This window comes from Mauremys reevesii, linkage group 3 (genome assembly GCF_016161935.1).
Source record: "Mauremys reevesii isolate NIE-2019 linkage group 3, ASM1616193v1, whole genome shotgun sequence".
NCBI lineage: Eukaryota > Metazoa > Chordata > Testudines > Geoemydidae > Mauremys > Mauremys reevesii.
In genome coordinates, this window is record NC_052625.1 from 199,524,174 (window position 1) to 199,550,089 (window position 25,916).

At 48.1% G+C, this 25,916-nt stretch overlaps 2 protein-coding genes across 2 annotated transcripts in view; one reads left to right on the top strand and one right to left on the bottom strand.

The window, feature by feature from the left end:
* The window catches only part of FAM167A (family with sequence similarity 167 member A), a 34,558-nt gene extending 25,991 nt beyond the window's left edge, over nt 1–8,567 (top strand). Inside the window, exon 3 of the mRNA XM_039531170.1 lies at nt 6,267–8,567. Within this exon, the coding sequence (XP_039387104.1) occupies nt 6,267–6,530 (264 nt within the window). The 3' untranslated portion in view covers nt 6,531–8,567. The remainder of the gene's footprint in view (nt 1–6,266) is intronic.
* BLK (BLK proto-oncogene, Src family tyrosine kinase) overlaps nt 1–25,916 on the bottom strand; it is a 150,482-nt gene that overhangs the window by 115,297 nt on the left and 9,269 nt on the right. The window lies entirely within an intron of this gene.

Here is a 25,916-nt window from a genome sequence, read left to right on the forward strand (position 1 = left end):
AGACGTGATAGCTAATGAATTCCTTCATCAAGTGGTTGCTGAACCGACGAGGGGGGATGCCATTTTAGATTTGATTTTGGTGAGTAACGAGGACCTTGTTGAGGACATTGTTGTAGGGGACAACCTTGGCTCGAGTGATCATGAGCTAATTCGTTTCCAAATAAATGGGAGGATAATCAATAGTGCATCTGAGACTAGGGGTACGATTTCAAAAGGGCTAATTTTACTAAATTAAGGCGACTAGTTAGGAAGTGGACTGGGCTAACAAATTTAGGGATCTAAGGGCAGATGACGCCTGGGGTTACTTCAGGTTGAAGTTGCAGGAGTTGTCAGAGGCATGTATCCCGAGAAGGGGAAACAGCTCATAGGTAGCAGTTTTAGACCGAGCTGGATGAGCAAGCGTCTTAGAGGGTCATTAAGAAAAACAGAAAGCGTACCAGGAGTGGAAAATGGGAGGGATCAGCAAGGAAACCTACCTTATTGAGGTCAGAGGTGCAGGGAAGCTGTGAGAAAGGCGTGGAGATGGACCTAGCGGATTAAAACCAATAGCAAACGGTTTTTAGCCATATAAATAGGAAGAAAACCAAGAAAGAAGAAGTGGGACTGCTTAAAACTTTAAACGGAGTGGAGATTAGGGATAATCTTGGAATGGCACAATATCTGAACGAATACTTTGCCTCGGTCTTTAATGAGGCTAATGAAGGGCTAAGGAATAGTGATAGAGGGACCGATGGGAATGAAGATATGGGGGTAGACATTAAGGTATCTGAGGTAGAAGCCAAACTTGAACAGTTTAACGGAAGTAAATCGATAATCTTCATCCTAGAATATTAAATAATCTTTAATAAATCCCTAAATTCGGGATTGTACCGACTGACTGGAGATTAGCTAATGTAGTTCCTATATTCAAGAAGGGGAAAAAGTGACCCGGGAACTATAGGCCTGTTAGTCTAACATCTGTAGTATGCAAAGTCATGGAAAAATCTTAAAAGAGAGAGTGGTTCGGAGCATGAGGCCGATGGCAACTGGGATAGATTACAGCATGGATTTAAGGTAGATCGTGCCAAACCAACCTGATCTCCTTCTTTGAGAAAGTAACAGATTTTTAGACAAGGGAAATGCAGTGGATCTAATATATCTGGATTTCAGTAACATGAAGAATTACTGGTTAAATTGGAAAAGATGGGGATCGAAATGAAAATCCAGAGGTGGATAAGGAGCTGGTTAAAGGAGACTGCAGAGGGTAGTATTGAAGGGGAACTGTCCGGTTGGAGGGGGTTACCAGTGGAGTTCCTCAAGGCTCGGTTTTGGGTCCGATTTTATTCAATCTATTTATTGCTGACCTGGGAACCAAGAGTAGGAGTGGGCTGATAAAGTTTGATGACACCAAGTTAGAGGATCGATATTCTCCAGGGAGATTTAGATGACCTTGTAAACTGGAGTATTAGTAACAGGATGAAATTCAATAGTGAGAAGTGTAAGGTTATGCATTTAGGGATGTCTAACAAGAACTTTAGTTATAAGCTAGTTGGAAGTAACAGAGGAGGAGAAGGACCTAGGAGTCCTGGTTGATCGTAGGATGACTATGAGTAGGCAATGTGATGTGGCCGTTAAAAAGCTAATGCGGTCTTGGGTTGCATTAGGCGAGGTATTTCTAGTAGGGATAAGGAGGTGCTAGTCCCGTTATATAAGACCTCATTTGGAGTATTGTGTGCAGTTTTGGTCTCCCATGTTTAAGAAGGATGAATTCAAACTAGAAAGGGTACAAAGAAGGGCCACTAGAATGATCCGAGGAATGGAAGGCCTTTCGTATGAAAGGAGACTTGAGGAGCTCGGTTTGTTTTCCTTAACCAAAAGAAGGATAAGAGGAGATATGATTACACTCTTTAAATATATCAGAGGGATAAATACCAGGGAAGGAGAGGAATTATTTCAGCTCAGTGCTAATGTGGACACGAGGACAAACGGATATAAACTGTCAGTCAGGAAATTCAGGCTTGAAATTAGGGTTTCTAACCATCAGGAGTGCAATACTGGAACAGCCTACCGAGGGAAACAGTAGGACCTCCATGACTTTAAGATTAAGCTAGATAAGTTTATGGAGGGGATGGTATGATAGGATAACGGGCTTAGTCAATAGGTCAATTAAGTGCCACACTGGTAAATAGTACAATGGGTCAATGGTATGATATAACCTTTTCCAGAGGGTTTGGCTGGAGAGTCTTGCCCGCATGCTCGGGGTTCAGCTGACCGCCATATTTGGGGTCGGGAAGGAATTTTCCTCCAGGGAAGATTGGCAATGGCCCTGGAGGAGCATGGGGCAAGTGGGTGGATCAGCTTATGTGGCCTGCATCTAGCAGGAGGTCAGACTAGATGATCATAATGGTCCCTTCTGATCTTGAATTCTATGATTCTATGATTCTATGATTGATAATTTACAGTGCCTTCTGTCAAACTCGGATTAGGTGTTCCCATTACTGTCAACTAAGAACTAGAGTAGCAGAGGCAGAGTTAGGATTTCTGGCGTCTGCCCCAAGCTCTGCTAACTTTCTGGGTGCTCTTGGACAAGACAAGTCAAGTCTTGGGGGGGCGGGATAGCTCGGTGGTTTGAGCATTGGCCTGCTCAGGGTTCTGAGTTCAATCCTTGAGGGGGCCACTTACGGATCTGAGGTAAAATCAGTACTTGGTCCTGCTAGTGAAGGCAGGGGGCTGGACTTGATGACCTTTCATGGTCCCTTCCAGTTCTGTGAGATACCTATATCTCCATACATAACTTAACCTTCCTCTGCAGATCTGGTCTGGTCTACCATCAGTGACAAGTGAGTTGCCTAGATGGCTCAGAGATCAGCAATTCCAGTGTTGCCGCACCATTGTTTCCCCATCTGTAAAATGGAGGTGACACTAATACATGGCCCCTGAGTCACATTCATGGGGAGGGAGCGATCAATTGATCTCAGAGATTTGAGCTCCTCCAGGGAAAGGGGCTCTGTAAGTGCAAAGGGCTGGTGGTCAGACTCTCAGAGCTGCTGAGCACCCAGAACTGCCAGTGAAGTTCATGGGGTCTGTGGGTGCTCAGCACCCCTGAAAATTATCACATCAGGGAAGTGAGCTATATAGAGGCAGATCCACACTGCTGTAAATTGCCATAGTTCCATTGCAATCAGGGTTATTTTAGACTGAACAAGCCGTTGGTGATGCCTGGGTTTCTTCTGTGTATCTCGAGCCAACCCCATGCGAGTGGAATGTGACCTCGTGGATTCCACCCGCAGCCCAGTCACCATAAATACAAGCCTCAGGTGTGTAAACACCCCTGAAGGAGTTGTCACTGCGCAAGATGTTTGTTAGTCATCAAGACTCTGAACATCAGATCTCACTCAGAGATGGGCAGAGTCTCCAGCATCGTTGCGCCATTGTGCCGATAATCCTTGTGTCAGCCATCACAAAGCTTTGTTTCTTTTTCCTTTATGTGTTTTCTGGAAGGAATAAGGCAGCTCTTCTTAAGGGAGCTCAGCCAAAAGAGAAGCAAGTTCCCACCCATCCCCTAACCCCACCCCCCACAGAAGCAAACAAAGCCAGAGGAGAGCTTTAGCTCCCTGGGAAAATTTTACTACTATCAGTCACTGCATCTCATGTTTCTGGTGCGTTGTCTCTCTCTTTGTGATTCAGCTGGTGGGGATCATAATGCTGCTTAGCACACTCAGCACTTTTCGTGCGGAGATCTCAAAGTGCAAGGAGGTGGAATTGGCAAAGAGAATGAAAGGGACTTGCCCAGCAGAGCTGAGACTTGTACTCGCGGCTTGCCTTGTTAAAACCCCAGCTGTCGCCAAGGGGCGGGCAGGAAGGGGAGAGGAAAGTCTGAGATTAGAGATGTGAGCACCATCTGCCATCTTGGTATTTTGGCTTGTGTGAAAATGTCATGGTGCCCTAACAGCGTACCAGGGCCTCATCAGAAAGGCCAGAGTGGGTCCCAAAGAAGGAAAAGCTGGTTTCCTGAAAAAATTGGAAATGTCCAAGTGGCTTTCATGTCATGGACCCCTCTTTTGTTATTTCAACATTTCTGTGACTTTTTAAAATAATTTTTACTGAGACCGTTAACCGAAAACAGTAGTGAAAACATAATCGAAACGGTTGTCGATATCCTTAATAAATAGAAACTTTCGGCGGCCATTTTGCTAGCCTCTTTGGCAACGTTAAAAACGCCTGCAGAAAAGTGAGAAAACTTCCCCCAGAAATGGAAACATTTCAACAACATCAATACTTTGTAAGGCTCCGTTTTGCTCGGGGGTGGAGGTTGTGTGGGGAAGACACAGGAATGACATCACAAATGTTGACAGTGCTACAAGTAAGCTGCCTCTGGGCCTGGTGTAATTGCATAACCGTGACTCAGTCCTCCCCCATCCACTGAGATGAGGATCCAGGGTTTTCACCATGTTCTTAGGGCGTTCGGGCAAATTCTGCCAGGGCCTGGCAGGCTCCGCCATCCATCTGTCACCACTGCAGTGAGAGAAATCCGCCGCTGATTAATCTAACTGTGTTTAACCTCAGCCCTGAGCACACCCGTCGAGCACGAGGCCTCACAACACCCCAAGGAGGCAGAGAACTGACAGAAAGGGAAACTGAGGCCCATAGTTGCTCAGCGACTTACCCAGGGTCCCACAAAATGGCAGGGATAGAACCAGGCCTCACTCCCAGTCCCTGGTCCTGTGAGGCAGTGGTTCCACCCCCAGACCTGCACTGAGACCATCCCTGGGCAAGGCACCAGGTCTTTCCCCTGCAACATTTACCTGTGCAGAGACAGAGAGGAAGCAGCTTGTGCTTCTCCTGCTCAGGGCCTGCCAGGGGCTAGTTCAGCCCCTGATACAAGCTGGGGCAGTCCCCTAACTTGCAGTCCTGTTGCAATGGCTCTGAGAGGCCTTTTCAGAGCTGAACTGCTGAGACATAGGACTGCCCTGGCCACTGTCCCTGCCACCCTCTATCGCCCCTTGTCCCTGTGTGTGGGAAGAATGCACTGAGCCACAAGGGCAGACTCTGTGCCTCCTGCCTCAGGGGCATCCCCCCACGGGGCCCTCCAGCCCCTCTGTGGCACCAGCCCACAGGGCAGGGATTAGCTGGACGCTCTGGGTCAGTTTCTGAGCCTCGCAGGAACTGATACAGGCTCAAACGGGAGGGAGCCCAGAGAAAGGCGACAAAAATCATAATCCTCCACGAGCTGACTGCTGGGAAAAGACGAAAAGAACTAGCTCGGTGTCCGAGTGTGGCTGGCTGTGCTTTGGCTTGGCCAGAAAACCACCAAGGGCCTGATCCAAAGCCTATTGCCATCCATGGGAGTCTTGCCACTAACTCCAGTGGGCATGGGAGCAGGGCCCAGGCTGGGAAATGAAAACCAGCTACCAGTATTCAAAAGGGCCAGCCCCAGAGAAGGGGTTAGGAGGTACCAGGTAGGAGAAACAGACTGAAACTGATGAAAGCAAAATTTAAGCACTTTGGAATGGTGAGACTGGATCAGATGCTGGTTCCCTCTGGTCCAGTATCCTGTCTCCAGCAGTGGCCAGTACAAAATGTTTCGAAGGAAGGTGTAAGGACCCCACAGTTGGCAGGTGTGACGCAATTTGCTCTCCACATGAGATCTCAGCCTGGTCTGCAATAGTTACAGGCTGGCGGAAGCCCCAGAGCATGAGGTTTTTATCTCCCTTCCCAAACTCTTTATTTTGTTGGTATTTATTAATTTAACGCTGGCTAGTCTTATTATCCATATAATGTCCAATCCCTCTTTGACTCTTGCTAATATTTTGGCTCATGATATCCAGTGGCAATGAGTTCCACAGCCTAAGCATGTGTTGGGTGAAAGGGCATTTCCTTTTATGCTTTTTGAATCTGCCACTTTTCAAGGCTAGATATCAGGAAACAACCTCTAGGTCGTGATATCTACTATAATGCAGAATAGAGTCTCCCATAGGAAGCCCCATCACAGGAGTCACTTAAAACTGGATGGGACAAGCCCCTGGTGAATGTTATGCACCAGACCCTGAGCTGATGTGTATCTATAACTCCATGGTGTTAGGCTGATTTACACCAGCAGGGGATCTGACCCAAGGCGGTGGGAACAATTCCCTGGAAATTCTTTCCCCTCTCTAATTGCTGTTTCTCTTAATTGCTGCTCACTCAGAGATAAATTAAACTGCCCTCGGCTAAAGGGAGAGGGAAGCTGAGTGAATCCCGAGTGCTGTGGTGACTGATCGCAACCCCCTCCCATCTCTGTGTTTCAGACAGAAATGCGCCTGCAGGACCAGCAGTTGGCGCGGCAGCTCATGCGTCTGCGCAGCGACATCAACAAGCTGAAGATCGAGCAGACGTGCCACCTGCACCAGCGCATGCTCAACGACGCCACCTACGAGCTGGAGGAGCGGGACGAGCTCGCCGACCTCTTCTGCGACTTGCCGCTCGTGAGCTCCTTCAGCCTCTCCGCACCCCTCAAGCTCATCGGCGTCACCAAGATGAACATCAACTCCCGCAGGTTCTCGCTGTGCTAGAGGCGGGGCACGGGAGGGAGCGTCCGTGGGGGAGGGCTGGGGGAGCGGAGGTGCAGACAGAGGGATCCCTCCACTGAACTGCCAGATCCGAAGACTCACGAGGACGCAGAGGGGAAGAGGTAGAAGGGAGCAGATCCCACAGCTGCTCTCGCCTCCAGGCCGTGCCGCTGGATCTCAGCCCTGAGACAGTATGGAGAAGCCTACAGACAAGCTGGGGTATTAGAACCACCGTTCAGTCTGCTCCTTTGCAAGTGCAATCCCACCTCCTCCTCATCAGTAAGTAATTGTAAAAGACAGCAGCAGTGCCAGAAGGATCGGCGAGGCAGCGGGAGGCCACTGGACCTCCCAGGTGCTTGGAAATCAAAGGGAAGGTTAGAAGTACAGCCGCACACCAAAGCAAAACCCCTTTCATCCAGCTGGGGCCAGAACCCGTGGCTCCTCTACAAACCAATGATACCCCTCTGTTTGGAGGGGCCAAAGGTTGCTATCTTGGATAGAAAGCTGGTTTCCAATGGCAGCCGCGCCTCCAAGGCATGAGGGATAGTGGGTTTACGTTGTGCACAATCCCAAAAGAACGGCAGAGAAGCTAGGCTTGTCCTGTCGTGTGCCTTTGCGGTGAATGGTAACTATGGACATCGTACACATTTATACAGCGATCCAGGCTGGTCTGTGCCCCCTGAAGGATATGATCAGGGCTGCAAATGTGCTGGATCTCATTCTTGACTTGTTTTCTCTACAACAGCTGTATGAGTCAGCTCTGTTATCCGACTAAGAAACATAGAGCAATATACCAAAACTGTGATGGCCCACATCCCCATCCCACTCGGCCAACGCTCCACAGGATCAGCCTCCAGCGTGCCAGGATAGCCGGCTCCAAATAAAACAAGGAAATGTAAAGAGGAAAATGGATATTTTCCCTAGTGATTGTGGTAGTAAGAATTACTGTAAAATGAATACAAGAAGGAGAGCTAGTGCCAAGTCTGCTGTTGATCTGTGGCATGAGCATGTGCTCAGCAACACGGAGAGTGACCAGTTACGGCCAAGCAGAGCCATCGGGCTATATTGTATCAGGATTGTTTCATGACCCTGCTGCCGTCCCTTCTAAGCCTTCACCGAACACAGATCTCTGGGGCAGTGCCCGCCCTTCTGCACAAGCATAAAGGCACATCTGTCCCTAATTTGCATTACTCATCATGCTGGGCCAGCTGTGCTCTCCCCTACCTGTGAGATCAGCTTCACAAATCCATTTCCCGAGTGTCAGCTTGGAGGAAGCTCCTCTGGTGAATGGCAGAGGGCGGAGACAGAGGCATCCGCATGGCTTTGATCGCAAATTTTATATTGTATATAAGCCAATCAGACTCCACAGGGACCAAGAAAGGAATGACAGGGCAGTGAAGTCTTTTGGGGTTAGTTTTTTCCTTCCCTTGAATGATTTGGGCTTTAGTAGCTGCAGGGTGTCAATATCAATTAATAGGAAACAACAGCAGTTTTCAGAGTGAGAAGTGGTTCAGGATTGTCACTGGAGGTAATTAACCAATCCTTAGTGCAGTAAGGCATGCCAGTTAGCCACCTCTTGTGCATGGGGTATTAATCTCCCAGAAACCGGTCGGGGGTCTGTCACGGGGGTGTGACCACTGCTAACATCCAGTCTTGATTAAAGTATCGACAGTATCCTACAGCACTGGTCCAGCACTGCAGTATTCTGTAGCAATGGCTGATTACTATGGTAATAGTAATACCCACCTCTTTACAGTGCTTTTGATTAGCAGATCGCAAAGCAATTTACAAAGGAGGTCAGTATCGTTATCAATACCCAGAAAGGCACTGGAACAAATTACCAAACAATCATTAGTAAGCACCTAGAGCATAATAGGGTTATCAGGAATAACCAGCATGGATTTGTCAAGAACAAATCATGCCAAACCAACCTAATTTCATTCTTTGGGAGGCTTACTGGCCTAGTTGATATGGGGGAAAGCAGTAGATGTGATATATCTTGATTTCAATAGGCTTTTGACACAGTCCCATATGACAGGTTTCAGAGTAGCAGCTGTGTTAGTCTGTATCTGCAAAAAGAACTGGAGTAATTGTGGCACCTTAAAGACTAACAAATTTATTTTAGCATGAGCTTTCGTGAGCTGCAGCTCACTTCTTCGGATGCATAGAATGGAACACACAGACAGGAGATATTTATACATACAAAGAACATGAAAAGGTGGAAGTATGCATACCAACAGGAAGAGTGCAATCAATTGAGATGAGCTATCATCAGCAGGAGGAAAAAAAACTTTTTGAAGTGATAATTAAGATGGCCCATAGAAGGTGTGAGGAGAACTTAACATAGGGAAATAGATTCAATTAGTGTAATGCTAAGTTCTCCTCACACCTTCTATGGGCCATCTTAATTATCACTTCAAAAAGTTTTTTTTCCTCCTGCTGATGATAGCTCATCTCAATTGATTAGACTCTTCCTGTTGGTATGCATACTTCCACCTTTTCATGTTCTTTGTATGTATAAATATCTCCTGTCTGTGTGTTCCATTCTATGCATCCGAAGAAGTGAGCTGCAGCTCACGAAAGCTCATGCTAAAATAAATTTGTTAGTCTTTAAGGTGCCACAAGTACTCCTGTTCTAGTCCCATATGATATTCTCATAAGCAAACTAGGGAAATGCCATCTAGATGAAAACACTATAAGGTGTGTGCACAACTGGTTGAAATACCATACTCATAAAGGGTAGTTAGCAATGGTTTGCTGGGGGATGTGTCCAGTGGGGTCCTGCAGGGGTCTGTCTTAGATCTGGTGCTATTGAATATTTCCATTAATGACTTGGATGATGGAGTGAAGAGTGCACTTATAAAATTTGCAGCTGACACCATGCTGGGATTGCTAGCACTTTGAAGATTAGAATTCAAAATGACCTCGATAACTTAGAGAATTGGTCTGAGATCAACAAGAAGAAATTCAACAAAGACAAGTGCAAAGTACTTCACTTAGAAAGGTAAAATCAAATGCACAACTACAAAATGGTGAATAACTGGCTAGGCCATAGTACTGCTGAAAAGGATCTGGGGGTTATAATGGATCACAAATTAAATATGAGCCAACAATGTGATGCAATTGCAAAAAAGGCTAATATCATTCTGAGGTGGATTAACAGGAGTGTTGTATGTAAGACCTGGGAGGTAGCTGTCCCACTCAGCTCAGCACTGGTGAGGCCTCATCTGGAGTACTGTGTCCAGTTTTGGGTGCCGCACTTGTAGAAAGAGGTGGACAAATTGGAAAGAATCTAGAGGAGAGCAATAAACGACAGAAAACCTGACCTCCGATGAAAGGTTAAGAAAAACTAGACATGTCTAGCCTGGAGAAGACTGAGAGGGGACTGAGCATTTTAAAACACCTTAAGGGCTGTTATAAAGAGGACGGTGATCAATTGGGCTCCAGTGTCCACCAAGGGTTGGAGAAGAAGTAATGGGCTTTGCTGCAGCAAGGGGGATTTAGGTTAGATACTAGAAAAAACTTTCTAACTATAACGTATATGAGGCGAGGTAAGTAGTGGAATAGGTCACTACAGGAGGGTGTACAATCCTTGTCCCTGGAGGTTTTTAAGAACAGATTAGACAAACATCTGTCAGGGATCGTCTAGGTTTACGTAATCCTGCAGCAGTGAGGAGGGATGGATTAGACTTAATGCTGCCTGCAGTGCTCAAGCGTGTGGGTACCTGCCTCAGGCCAGACTGTTAGTAATCAAGGCACGAACCCCAAATTGGCTGTGAGTTCTACACTTAGATTCCACAGCCAATTACCAAAGGTAAACGCCTCTGGCGCTACAGCAGCCTGAGCATGGAGTCGCAGACAGTCCCACTGGGTCTTCTGATCTGTCTCACCAAGCAAATGAACAGACCTTTGTGATAGATGGTCCCTTACTCCAAGGATCACAGCAATATTCAGGTTACTCTCAGTCCCAAAGGATCAGTCACTTACCCCAGGTCACTTGCACCTTAGATCTCACACCAAAGACAACACCTTATTTACAAGGTTAAAGCAAGTCAACATAGATACACAAATGAGTTACAATCTTAAATTGCAAAAGGTAATAGAAGCTTCTATAATCAGCAAGCTCTGTATGTCTTTTAGGGCTAAGCAACTGGGGATCTCTCACTTATGCCTAGAAAGACTGTGCCCCCCAGAGGCCAAGCAGCATAGAAATACTAAATTCCTTTGGTTTGTGGTTTTGATCCCCCTACTGCCATGTACTCTGAGTTGCAAACTCAGTTGATGGGAGGAATCCACTTGCATGACTCATCTTTACATGGAGGACAGCAGGACAAAGAAATCTTTTGTCCTCTTGTTGACTGCATGTAGGGAAATTCCAGTTGCAGTGTCCTACAGTGATCCATCTGGTATCGATGGTCCTTGCCTTCTGGGAAGGATGTAACACCTTCTGCTGAAGATCAGCCCTTCATGCTAATTAATGTCTCTCCTGTCTAATACTTTACACAGTCATTTTCACAGGGGCTCATAGAACAACTGCTTTCAGTGGTTCTCAACCTATTTACCATTGTGGGCCGCATATGTGGCCCACAATGTGTTACGTGGGCCCATCCAATGCTACCTGTATGGCCCTGAGGATGTCACATGGGCCACAGCTGTGTTCTGATTGGGTCGCAGGTTGAGAACCACTAGATATTACCTAATATAGGATACAGAGGTTATATGTGAGATTAATGCAAGCAGCAACTCACAAGCATTCAATAAAGTCTAAACACATTCTTACCATTCTAATATTTATTTTAACACTCTTAACAGACTGATTCTAGCTATGTATTTGCCGGCATTCAGCTGAGATGTGGGGGCCTTGGCATGAGCTGGCACCTGGTATGCCAGTGTTGCAATGACCTCTTGAGGTCCCTTCCAGCCCCACAGTTCTATAATTATCCCCATTTTACAGATGGGGAAACTGAGGCACTGAGTGGTCCAATGACTTACCCACGGTCACCCAGCAGGCTAATAGCAGAGGTGAGATTAGAACGCAGGGCTCCTAAGTGCTAGTGTGATACACTATTCACTAGGCAACACTATGTCTAGCAATATTCTATGGTCTCAGACCACTACCGTAGTGTACCTGTAGTAGATTGTGTAACCGTTACACTGGTGAGCACTTACTCATGTACATCATCCCTTTAAATTCAATAGACAGCTGTGCATGTGCTAACCAATGAGAGTCAGGATCTCTATTTTTTTAACACAGGGATGGGAATAGAACTGATCAAAATACCAATTACTGTATTTTTGCAGGAAATTTTGAAAAATACTCATTTTCCAAAAAATCCTGTAGAATTGTGGGGGTTTTTTCAATGAAAAACCAAAAATGAAAAACTGTTGGCTTTCAGAAATATTTGCAGTAAAATGTTTTGCCAAAAGACAAAAAAGGTACTTAAAAACATTTTTTTAACCAAAACCTAGAAAATGTCAACCAAAAATGAATGTTTTCATTTGGATCTAAAAGCCAGTTTGCACTGAAAAAATGCTTTGATGAAAAAAATCTGCCCAGCTTCAGGCATGAGGTAGTTGCATCCAACTAACTGAAGGAACAGGGACATGAGTGACTGGTTATTACATAACTAAACACACCCAGATTGGCTTTATCACAGTGGACAGTCTTTTAGGACAGGAATAGACGGATCTCATTTCTGTACCATCAAGGACTCTCTCAGTCACTGCAAAAAGTTAGTGTACTGTAAGCACAATAATAATGAAATCAGAATAGCCGGGGTTAGACATTTCAAAGATGGGGGTTTAAGAAATGAATCACTGTATTTATTAGAGATGGGACGGTCAGAATTGCCAGCTGTTAGTCAAAATGCACATTTTTGTAAAATAAAAAATGATGTCAGGCTTGATTCCTGCCCCTGATCGCTCACCGGCTGGTGTAGCACATTACTCAGCAGCTCCAACTCCAGCCGGGGGGATATGGACAGGCTCTGAAGGATCCTCAGCCAGAAGAATCACCATCTCAATGCAAGTATGATGATCCTCCAGCTTATGTCATCAGCAAGAACTGAACCTGTGACCTTCAGCCCTGCGCTCTACCATTTGAGCAACAGAAGTACATCCATCATCAGGCAGCACTAGTAGGTTGCTGCCCTTTGTGTGGACCAGGCACTAACGAGGGATGCAACACACAAGCAGTGTGCAAGGTCTTCAATGTGATCTGTCCCCGTCTAGATTTGTAGACCATGCACATCACTGTGCTAGCCAAGAGCCTTCACCAGCAGCTGCCTGTCTTGTGGGCTTGAGCACGGAGGCTATAAACAGAGGGAAAATGAAGGGGTGGGTTTTGTGTGGGTGGGAGGCAGAGGTAGAGGGAACGACAAAAATAAGTCACAGTTTGTTGTTGTTACTCACCAGCAAAAGAACAGTGGGTCCGGACACTTAACAAAACAACTGGCTATGGCAACAACAGCAACCACACTGACATACTTGGTGAGAGTGGGGGAATGGGATTTTGCAGCCAAAGGGCCAGATCCTTCACTGGCGTGAAACACTGCAGCTTCCTTGAAGGAGGGCAGGATGGTCCAGGGGTTGGGTGCTAGGCTGGGCTGTAGGCAAGCCTGGGGTCAACTCCCTGCTCCACACAGACTTCCTGCATGGCCTTGGGCTAGACTCTATGCCTCAGTTCCCCATCTGTACAATGGGCATGGCAGCACTTTACTGCCTCACAGGGCTGTCATAAGTAGAACTGCATTAAGGCTTGTGAGGTGCTCAGACATAGTTGGGATGGGTACTTGTAAGTGCCTCAGGTAGCTAGATGGCTTTATGCCAGCTGAGGATCTGGCCCAAATAATCATCTGCAGAGTTGACTGGTGCTTTTTTTGTTCTGAGAAGAAAGAAGTAGTCACACTCCATGGACAGTTGTGCCACATGTGCATGCAACAGTCCTGGGATAGCAGCTTCTGTAAAGCGGAGCAATGCCAGACTGTGATTGAAAAAACCACACAGCCATGTGCAGCTCCCCAGGTGTCACGTCGCGCCCCACACTCACAAGCCAGACCAAGTGCAACAAATGGTTCATGGCTCTTTCAAGCCTAATGGCCTGTGGTTTCAAATGGCATCGCTGCAAAAGCAGCTGAAATGCAGTGGGGCCATGCTGAGTTTTGCTCTGAGGTTGCTGAGTTTGTTCAAACCTGAAACTCAATGTGAAACTCAGGGAGAGCGAATCCACATGCACTAAAGCCGTTGCAATGCATCACACAAGGCCTGGTGAACAAAAACAGCCTTAGCACCTGCAGTAGGGTCTAATCCTGTTGATCTCTTACCGAAGGCAATGGCAAAACTCCTATAGGAGCAGGACTGGCCCATGATGGATCCAGCCCCAGAGGCCAGCAGACTTAGTACAGCATCTGTAAAGGGTTTGGTTTTGTTTCTTTTTCCTACGGGAAGCATCTAATTCTTAACTTTTTGGCAATACAAAGTGCTATTACATGAGCAATGAGTGATTTGTATTTTCATGGTTTCCACTATTGTTTCTATATTACCGCTATGACAAGTGAACTGAAATAAAAAGATCATGACAAAAATACGGTGTACCGATCTCATTTAAACAGAAAAAGCCAGGAAACTGAGAGTTAAAACTGTTACTCCCGGGCTGAATCTATACATGGCATCCTCTAAGGCATGTCAGGCATCAGGCAGTGCTACTTCTTTTGCTGTCTGAATAATAACAGACCTGAAACTGAGTATTCTCCTCACTATTGTGTTTTTGGCTCACAGAGAGGAGCTATATGCTAAATGGGTTTTATTTTAGGTAAGGGAAAACATAAAGAAAAGAACCAAAGTGAAGTCTGCTTGAGAGAGCACAGTGTATGTTTCTCCCCTCTCTAACATGCTACATTGGAGCTGAGCACAAAATGCCAGCTGCTTCCAGCAGAGTCCTTGGATTGTAAAGGTGCAGTACATAGAAAACAAATCCATACAACATTTCCCTGGCTGCATGTATCACGACCTGCCACCATCAGTGAACTTCCAGAGAAGCTGATTTCTATTTGGAGCAGAATGCAAAGTGTAAAGGTAAAATTGGCCTGTCTGTCCAGCCCAAAACCTATGCATGATCTGGGCCAAGAACGTATAAGCACCTCACTCGAAACCCCAGGGAGCTTTGTGCTCTATGGAAAGCTGGAGCCCCAAACTCAAAGCTATTCTTGAGGAACATGAGCACTTGTGAGCCAAAACAGCAGACATTAGCCCAACCCCTTGAAAAATGAAACCGCTGAGCTCAACATGACAGCACTTAAAGATGTGCCCTGAACTGCAAAATTTGGATCTGGACTTTGACCAAGAGAGCTCAGATCTGGGGTGAAATTCTGCCCCATTGAGCTCAATGGGAGTTTTGCCATGGACTTCAGTGAGGCCAGGATTTCACCCCAGCTCCTTTGGTTCTGCCCGTTCTAGTGAGAATGGCCATTGGTGAAGCATAGGCCAGGCTTCCAAACTTCCCCGCTGCAGCTGAGATCTGGGGCTGACATTCATGCTCCTTTCTATCAGTCAGGTGAGGTTAATTCACCAATTGATGAACCCTGGGGGACCCTACATGGCCTGATTTTCAGAGTCGCTGAGTTCCTGTTGACTTCAGGGGGAGTTGGGGACGTCCACAGCTTCTGAAGATCTGGCCATAGCTCCAGGCCTATCAATGCAAGACAAAGTGAAAGGAAGGCCCAAGGTGCCTGATGCATCTTTAACTTTCCATTGGCTGTCCTGAGCTTCTAATATCTCCCACTCTTCTCACCCCTAGATATTCATTCTGGGCTTCTGACAGGGACTGGAGGAGCTGTTGCATAATGTGGTTATACAACTGGAAGTTTAGCCCTGCCAGTTCGAACAGGCTTTTTATAAATTGCATCGCGCTGGAACATTTCGAAAGATTTGCATTTTTAGATTGCTGTCTTCCTGCTTTGGAGCAAGGGGTGCAGCAAGGAGTGGTTCCCCTTCCATCATATCTTAAAAGGAAACCTCTTCAGGGTGGGAAATACCCCAAACAGCGTTAGATTTCTGTCTGAATAGTCCTGAGCCTATGAACTGGAAACCATATTGCAAAGGAGTCGTCCATTAGGAGCACTGCTGTATTCCCAGAGGTAATTGTTATTAATAACACTTAGCACAAGTTTACAAAGATCAGCTAATTGATCTTCGCGACCCCTTTGCAAAGCAGGTAAATGCCATTATCTCCTTTTACAGATATGAGAAATGAGCTACAGAAAGGCTAAGCAATTTGCCCCAGGTCAGTGGCACGGCCAGACTTTGAGTGCAGGAATCCCTGGCCTCGATTTTCAAAAGTGATTTGGGTGTCTCAATTTCTGAGTGCGCAAGTGGAGATGAAATCTAGCCGTCACTGGGCCTGTTTGGATCTGGTTTGTAGATTAGGGCCGGTGTGGAGTAAGGTGTGAGTTGCAAACCCAATTCAGACGTGGATCCGGAGCTGAGGCTATGAGCCAAGATGTTTCAAAAACAACTGGTGATTTTGGGGGCCCAAGTTGAGACACTTTAGAGTCCTGAGCACCCACCCTTCCAAAATTAGGGTCTCATGTTGCACACCCCAAAATCACCAGTCACTTTTGTAGCACTGGAGCCCTGACTACCAACCCTGTTGTCAGACCACTAGGCAGTGCTGCCTTGCACGTGGGTACTCGTGTGGTTAATAGTTCACTTGGGGCCAAATCTGCACAGGCTGACTGGGGCTGTCTGGGGCCGTCTGCCCACACAAAAGGCTGTTTGCAGGCACAAAAGTTGTCTGCAGCCACACTGGAGCCCCGCCGTCCATCAGAGGGGAGGGCTGGCTGGTCGGCCCTGGCTGCTAATGCTTTTGTGCTGCTCTAGCAAAAGCCCAGCTAGACCTCCGCCTGGCCTGAAGCCGATCGCTTCATTTCCTCCTCCTGCAAAGAGCCGACTGGTTCAGCACTTGTGGCCAAATAGGTGAACAATTACGTTTTCCCCTGAGATTTCCCCGCTGTCACAGGGCATAAAAGCCAGGGGCAGGAGTGGGACGAGCTAACTCCAGCCTTGGACTTTAGAGGAAGGTCAATGAGTCAAGATCCCGAAGGTGGAGCTTGAGAAAGAATGGCAAAAGGGGCTTCGTTTAGGCCTTTCGGTCTTCCGGGCTTGGAGTCCGAGAGCAGCTTCTCTCGCCAAGGGCTCGATGCTGCAAGGCCCTGAGCAATTTCCGGAGGTGCTCAGCACCCGAGCTCCCACAGACGCCCAGGGGAGCTGTGAAGAGGGTGGCCAGCTTGGTAATATTTAAAATCTGGACACTCCAGCGGGAGTGAGGGAACCTCCCCTGCCCTGCCTATTCCCCACAAAGCCCTGCCCCTGCCCCGCCTCTTTCCTGAGCTCCCGGCCCTACCTCACCTCTTCCCCCGAGCTACTGCCCCTTCCCCACCTCTTCCTCAGAGCCTCCACCCCATCCCGCCTCTTCCCCGAGCTCCCGTCCCTTCCCCACCATTTCCCCTGAGCCCCCGCTCCATCCCGCCTCTTCCAGCTGCGTAGGGGCTGGAGTGGGTGATGACCCGGCGCCTCCCCTGCTTGCAGGAACTGGTTTTTGGGTGTCCGATCAGTAGATCTGACTTTCTGGCCGAAAACCAGGCACTTGGCCAGCCTGATTTTGTGAGCGATCAGCCCCTCCAGGTCCTTCTCAGCAGCGAGCAGGATCGGGCCCCATAATACTTCCATTGCCTGGCTCCTGCCTTCCCTCCTCAGGGATTGGGGCTGGCAGTTGGCCCCAGTTAAACCCAGCCACGTTGCCCTGTGGCTGGGATCCTTGGCAATCTGGGCACTGACGTCACTGCCGCTTCTCTGCCACTCACAGGGTGCCTAGCTGAGGAATAACAATGACTAATGAATAACTCTGCGTGTTTCTAGTGTGCCCTTCCCAACACGCCTGGGGGCAGCTCACAGTCCAAAACACGATCAAACCGCACCAGCCAAAAAACCAATGAGACCTTCTCCAGGTTCCATTTGAGCCTCCTCTCAAATGCGAACAGCAGGCAGAGCCCAGAACCAAGGAGGGGTGTGTGTGGGGGGGTAAAGCTGGAGCCCCCTCCCCCCAGTCCCCGCTCACTCTGAGCCAGTCGTTCTCAGACTTGAAGGCCTAGGGTCCCACCCGATGGCTCAGAAGCACTTGCTGTTGTAATTCTATTCAGTGCAGTTACATTGGATTCGGACATTACCCACTGGAGCAAAGGAACCATTTTCAGAAACGCCTCAGGGACGCAGGCACCTATGTCCCATTTTCAAAACGGGCTCAGGCACCGAGGAACCTAGGCCCCGATCCTCACAGGTATGTAGATGCTTAAATCCCATGGGAGTTGGACGCCTAAGACCCTTTCATGATCTAGGTCCTAAATCCTCATCAGACTTAGGGTACGTCTACACTGACTGAAAATAGTCAGCTAGATGTTCAAAGCCTGGCAAAGGGGGTGGGTCTCGGAGCCTGCGCTCCAGCCCAAGTGTGAACGTCCACACAGGTATTTTTAACGCCGTAGCACGACCCTACAAGCCTGAGTCTGTGGACTCAGATATGAAACCTCACTGCCGTGGGGCTTTTTTCTTGCAGTGACACATAGAAAATCAGGGTTGGAAGGGACCTCAGGAGGTCATCTAGTCCAACCCCCTGCTCAAATTCGACCCTTAAAGACATGTGCAGAGGTAATGGCTGTGTTTTTGTGTATTTACATATGTACAAGTAGCGTCAACAATGTAATCAACAGTCCCTGTCTGTGCTGTATTCTGATCATTCAGAGATCAAAAGACCATCCTAGCATTTAAATGAATTGTAAAGCCGACAGACTCCGGTTGTCGGTGGGCAGGATTGAAACGGCGACCTCTGGAGCTTAGTGCATGAGCCTCTACCACATGAGCTAAAAGTCAACTGGCCCTTAGCTCAGGCTGTAGAGCACACTCATTTTATCACTCTCTCTAAGTGGGCTCGGTGCCACAAGATGGGACACAACACCACACCCAGGAGGTGTGTGGGTTACATAAACATGGGCGATCTCTGTATTCATCTCCCTTTGAAATGTATAGCAAATCTTCTGTGAATGGAATTGCCTTATGTTAATTCGTATAGCTAAGTACCGGTGATGGACCTCCTTCAAAATCATCCTAATTACCTTTTGTTCCCTGAGGAGCTCCAACTTGCCAAAGAGGACATGAAATTGTATAAAAGATCCTTGAGTCCTGATCCTGTTCATCTCAGATCTGCTTGAGGCTTCATACAGGGGAAGCTTCGGCCATAAGGACTGAGATTCCGATTCTAACTGGATCACCCGGAAATATAAACATTGGGCTATAACCTCTGGACTATTTCTGAACGAACTCTTTGCAACTACAAAGCTCACCATCTCTGCTATGAATCTGAATCTTAAGAATTGAACTCATCTCTGTATGTATATTGATCTTTTAACCATATACTCTCTCTCTTTTGTTTTTTAATACATTTTACTTTAGTTACTAAGAACTGGCTGTAGCCAGAATTTGGGTAAGATCTGAAATATTCAGTAACCTGGGAGATAATGTGTCTGGTCCTTTGAGATTGGTAGAATATTTTCTTTTATATGATGAGATAAGATTTTCAGAAATCATCATATTTATCTTAGATACCCGGATGGAGGCCTGAGGCTGGCTCACGTTAAGGGAACGGCGTTGTTTGGACTTCTGAGTAACCAGTAAGGTAATAAAGAAGCTGTTTTATGCTGGTTTGGTAAATCTAAGTAGTGGAATATCCACCAGCTTTCGGGGGATTGTCTGCCCCATCCTTTGCAGTTCACCCTAACTGAGCGACCACGGCTGGCCCCCCTGGGATCCCGGTCACAGCAAGACTCTCAGCCAAGGACCTCTAGCTATTATATTCCTGACTGGTGGTGTCCTTGCACTCTGCGTGCTCGCAACCAGCAGGAGGCCTGTGTCACAGGATTCCTCACCTGCTGTCACCGTGCACCCTGATAAGGCTCATTACCATCTGTGCTAACACTGTTGGGGACAGAGAACCTGACGAAGTACAAGATATTTTTAGAATCCTAGAGGAGATGAATAGAGCACTCCTATCTCTCAGCACAGGCTGCTCCTGCCTATTGCTCCCGACCTAGTTAGCTTGTTAGCTCTTGCTACTCTCAGTCCTTCTTGCGAGGCCAGTGTTCTGTTCTGACACCAATGTTGCCCTTGTGCCAAGCTGCAGCAGATGTTTGGGGCCTTCTTCCAGTGGAGAAGAAATCAGTGATGTGCAGTCTACGTATATTCTATGTGTAATCTATTTAATTTGCACATATAAACCACTCCTGGAACAGAGGTGGCCATAAACAACATGCAGGACAACCCCTTCTTGCAGGAATCTCAGCCCAGCATCAATGCATGGTTCCCAGAGAGACACCCTGTACTAGAACTGACTCTACCCAGAAACAAGGCAGAGAGTAATCAAACTTTCCTGCTGTTCTCTCAGCTCCCACTCCAAAGGACCACCACCTCTATGCAGACCCTTGCATAACAAAACAACAGCACGTGGCATGTCTACCCTAGACTGAACATTTGCTCGCACACTAAGAAAAATAATTTGGAAGATTATGTGTAACAGCACCACCTGGTGATATCTACCAAACAGTGCTTTAAACTAAGAAAACAGCTAGTGGGCCAGATTCACTGGTACAAACCGGTTGCTTTACACTGATCTGATGATATAAAGCAGGTGTAAACCTAGCTCTACTTTGCATCACCAAAGCAGCTGGAGTGTAGAGATACATTTAGCCCTAACTAGTGATCGAGGTTAATGATGATGCCTGCTGAGAGCTGATGTGAACAGCGGCACACATAAAACATGCATGTAACTGCTCACACTACTCACTGTCTGATGACTCCAGGCTGGCTCTTGGTACCCGCTGGTGGCTAGACTGCATATAGACGCTTATGAATCTGCTACTGCTTCTGAGCTATAGAACTTTCCCGCTAGCTCAAACAGATGAGGCTGATGCTTCCAGATTAAAGTCCTGTTCATTTCCCTGAGACCATCCATCCAATCATGGACCAGGACCCATTGTTGTGCTAGGTGCTGTACAAACAGACCAAAAAGACAGTCTCTGCCCCAAAGAGACTACTGCTCTCTCTACAGAACAGATATAATTTCAGGGTCCTTTCACCTTTATGGGAGCAGGGTTTGGCAGGATCTGGCATCTGGGTAGGTCATTGGCATTCCTTGTATTGTCCCAGGAGGTTATTACACAGCATGTACCGAGCAAGGATTTCAGAGCCCTCTTGTTGCATCCAAGGCATTGGTTTTCTTGATAATGAAATATGAGAACCCTAACTCGGTGGAAGAAAAGGAATTATTTACCAGGATGGGTCATTTGCACAGAAGGGGAAGAGCCTTGGAGCAGAGTCCCAACTGAAATCAACGGGAGCTTTGTCATTGACTTAAGCAGGCACAGGATCATACCCCAGCTGCTGGGTTGTGTAAATCCTTCCCTCCAGGCCCCCAGGGCAGAAGCAGATGCAGAGCCACACAGCACTGCAGATGGGGCAGCCATGCTCATGGCGTTGTTGGGCAGGGAATGACCTTGATGCCCCCATTCTGGGAGCAGAACAGGGAGTAATTCCTTCCCTTACAGAACCTGGCACGTCCGGGTCCCTAACTGGGCAAAGACAAAAGGAAAACGGCTGTTAGTGTGTGTGTTGGGGTAGGAGAGGGGAGGACTCTAACTTAAGAAAACAGCAGAGCTTTTGGGGAACGACCCACAACCATTTTTTTATCTGCCCTTGGGAAACAAACTTGCCCTTCCAGAGTAGTCATCAATAGCCCAGCTCTCGCCAGCACCGTCATCACAAAGAGATCACACAGACCAAGGAAAACATCTCCTTCCTCCAACATTGTGCACCTCCGAAGCACCTCCAATTCTCATTAGCAGCATAGGGCCTATGACATACAGTGGTGCAGTTCTGATTCAATCCAGTAGGGGCAGTGAAGCACATGCACAATAGCTAGGGAAACCAGATAGCAACTGTGAAAAAACGGGATGGGGGTGGGGGTAATAGGCACCTATATAAGAAAAAGTCCCAAAAAACAGGACTGTCCCTATAAAAACTGGACCTCTAGTCACCTTAATAATAGCCAATAGATTACCAGGCCCATGGGGACAGAGCCAAGGAGGTTTTGAGCAGCTCATGGTTTACCTACTCCTGTGTATTGTTCACTTGGGAGACTTATGGGTTTGGGAGGGTGCCAAGGGCTTTGGCAAGGGTGTCTTATGGCAGCAATTCCCCAGCAATGGCCTCTAGCGGCATATACCCCATATCAGATCTAGTAATGTTACAGGGATCTGGCTGTATGTGGGACGTAAGTGGACAGACACGGTAAGAGGAAGTCACCATCCGGTAGAGTAGTTACTTAGCTGTCTTCAGGCTCAGGGCATGGCTGATCAGAAGCATGACTCTGGCTAAAGCTAACACACTGAGCACATTACTGCATCTCCTGATGCGCATGTTCCGTTGACTGCAGTGGAAGCAGGACTGGGTCTGGTTTGAGAATGTCACTGGAGGATGGGAGAACCGGGAACGTGGTGCTGAGAGATGTTTTCGTTTTGGAACTGTGGCATGTAAAGGACGTTTCTCCTTTTCGTTCTTCTCCCCCGCTGTGTACTGCCCTCACCTAGAAACTACTCCCTGATAAAGACACCTTGCCCTTCCAGAGCCCCATTCATATGATGGCCTCAAAGCACTTTACAAAGAGTAGTTCACCGTGCTTCATGGCTAGCTCTTGTGGCACCCATTTTACAGGTGGGGACACTGAGGCACAGAGAAATTAAGTGAACGACACAGTGCGTCAGTTGCAGAGCTGGGGAAATGGAACCCAGGGTGCTTTTATTGCTTTGCTGTAGCCAGCATAATATTCTCCGTCTTCTGCCACGGCTCCAGAATCACAGCCAGCGTGAACCAGTAGCCCTTTCAACAGGAAATACATATTTCAAGTCTTGGGTCTGAGAAATGTCATCACAGGCCAGCCCCCAGCATTCCTCTGAACTCGGCTGGCTTCTCTTTGTGAGTGGCACATGGTGTGCGCTGTCTTCTCCTGCCTTCCTGCGGGATCCCGATCCTCTGGAGTCTGTTAATGACAATCAAGAGCTCTTCTCCCTCTCCGCAAAAAGGGAGGGGGCCTGTTTTCCTTTCCCACAGGCAGATCCTGTCTACAGCCCTCAAACCTAACCGGAAAGCAGATTTTGTCCCTCAGTCCAGGGCCAAACCCAGCTCTTGTTATTCACACAGAACTCTCATCCTCCTCTCGGTGGCCCCAAGCCAGCAAAGTCCTTAAGCACATACTTCACTTAAACAGGAGAAGCCTCAGTGACATCAGTGGGACCAGTCACAGGCTCAAAGCACCTGGCTGTACCTATTTTAGGTATTCACATGGGCCCCCGTCACCATGGCACCTGGGCACCTCAAAGCCTTTAGGTATTTATCCGCACAACACCCAACGGGCAGAGCTGTTATTGGACAGATGGCGTCCTGGGGCCCAGAGAGCCTGCGTGACTTGCCCACGATGACACAGGAAGTCTGTGGAGGACAGAGAATGGACCCAAGGTCAGTTCCCAGGCCAGCGTGCTAGTTCCCGGTTCCCAGGCTTCCTCTCCAGTGCTTTTGGATCAGGCCCAAGGCACATGGTTCCGCTGACTTCAAGGAGTGTTTTTGGGGGAGGAGAACAATACCATTCCCTACATCCAGGGCTTCATTTGTGCCAGGGCTTTTCCAGGGCTGAGCCCCGGCCCTTCTAGGTTTGGCAGTTCCTAGCCCCGGCACCTCTGGGCTTCCCGTGTCCGACATGAATGTCAAAAAATGGCTTGCGCCCCAGCATCTCTTTCATTACGAATGAAGGACTAATTTCTCTCTCCCATCATTGCTGTGCCTGCTTCAGGGGGCTGATCCTGCAAGCCTCACCCAGGCACGTATACTCCGTCCTCAGGCGTAAACGGTAAGGATTGTGGGGAGAGCGCCTCATGAGCCCTGCAGATCCCCGGTCGGGTTGTGTAATTAGAGAGGGGACGGCCTTGTGCTGAAGCCCCGAGCTAGACCACAAAGAGATATGGGTTCAGGTCCGGCCTTTGCTACGGAGCAGAGGCAAGTCACTCCAGCCCAGATCCTGAAAGGTATTTACCCTTCCAATGTCTATTGATTTCAGTGGAAGTTAGAAGCCTAAATGGCACACGGCACCATCTGCGGCAGCAATTCGGCGTGCTGCTTGGGGCGGCGAAAACAGTAGCACCGGCCCTGGTGCTACACCAGGGATCACTGCAATACTCAGATTACTTCCAGTTCTAAAGGACCGGTCACTTACCCCAGGTCAATTGCACCTTAGATCTCTCACCAAAGACAACGCTTGTAGCCAGTCCTATAATAAGTTACCTAAAGATTCATTAATTAGGAAAAGGAAACGAGAGAGTCATTTACAAGGTTACAGCAGGTAAAGACACACACACACAAATGAGTCACAGTGTTAAATTTCAAAAGGTTGTAGAAGCTTCTATAATAAGCAAGCTGTATATGTCTCTTTGGGCTAACCCAGCCCAGGCACCTGGGATCGCTTGCTTATGTTTAGTAACCCTTGTCCCTCAGAGTCCAAGCAGCATAAAAGATACAGTTCCTCTTTGTTAGGACTTTTTATTCTTCCCCTCTTCTTCAAATTGCAAAGTCAGGTGTTGGGAGGAATTCAGTTGCACGTCTCCTCTTCATGGGGGAGCTGGGGGTGCAATCAACAAAGTCTTTGGTCCTTTGATGTTCCACGATACTTGCTCTGATGTTGATGGTTCTTCTTTTGTTGACCAGGACATAACAGCTCCTGGTGGAAAGTAGTACTGCACCCTTAGTGATGCTCCTCTCCCCACTGGTGAGTTACAGAGCAAACACTTAAACAGGGCCGTCCCTAGCCATTTTGGTGCCCTATGCAGCCTCCTCATGGGGGGGGGGGGTTATGTGGGGCCCCAGGCCTCCATGGGGAGAGGGCTGGGGGGAACCGCCCCCCAGCCCCAGCCCGCTCTGCTCCCCTGGCTCCCAGCCTTGGGGGGTGGGAGGGAACCGCCCCCAGCACTCACCGGGAGCAGAGCAGGCTGGAGCCAGGTCGCTCCACTTACCATGGGGTGAATGCAGGCCCGTCCCCTGCAGCAGTGATCAGGGACGTGGGGGCTGGGGCAGAGTGGAGCAGGGGCGGGGGCCCTGGGGAAGAGCCGGAGCAGGGGCTGGAGCAGCACGCAGCTGCGCAGGGCACCAGGAAATGTGATGCCCCAAATTTCCTGGTGCCCTACGCAGCTGCGTACTTTGCATATGGGTAAGCACAGCCCTGCACTTAGATAGAACTTCATAACACGTGATAGAGATGTTATAAGTGAGACTGAGACCCGCAACACTTTACAAGCATATTGTTACAACTCAAATACCTATTTTAACTATCCTAACACACAGGTGAGCCAGACTGGTTCCAGCTCCCTATTTGTCAGTGTTCGGTTGAGCCTTAAAGGCCTTGGGATGAGCTAGCACCTCATTGGCCAGCGTCACACAGTGATTAGTGTCAATTCTACACCCTGGGAGATGCAGCAATTGTGGCCAATGTGTTCAAAGAGCCGGGTTTTTCATACGTTGCAACGGAGCCATTTTTGCTGGCTGGAACTTCCTCCAGGGTTGCGGTTTCTTTCCTGATTTAGGATTCTGTTCCTGGAGGAGAGGGATGGATTTTTGCATCTGGATTAGTTCAACGCTAAAGGGCATAGTCAGCCTGTTTTAGGATATTTACCCACCCTGCGTCTTCCCTGAAAAGCTCCTTGGCACTGATGTCTGGTTCCCATCAGTGTTGTTTTTTCCTCCCTGAGATGTACCGGTTTGTCGTAGCAGAGTTGCGTGCAAGAGCGTTGGGCTTTGGGTTCGTTATTGTAGGGTTTCTTGTGAGCGCTGGGCTGAGCACCCTGTTTTGTTGTAAGGTTGCCAGTGAGACCTGGGGCAAGCACACTGATTTGTTATTGTTGCACGCTTTGTTGTGTGCATCCTGGTTTGCACTCGTAGGGTTGCTCATGAGTATGAGGCTCTGCACTTTAGCTAGGGTTTCTCTGCATGCTGAAAAGTGGAGGGCAAGGCGTGAAGGTTTCTTAAAGGGCAAAGCCCCTAAATCTCTCCTCCAGAGAAAACTGAATCTCCCTCGAGCTTCCCCAGCCCGTCGATGCTGCCTTGGTGAGAGATGCATTATGGGAAGAACAAAGCTGCTCCCTTTAAAATCTGCAAACCAGACAAAAAGAGAGAATTTCAGAGAGGTGCTAGCAGCAAACAAAGAGGGGGCGGGGGAGTGAGACACAGCTCACGGGCTGTCAGTCTGGT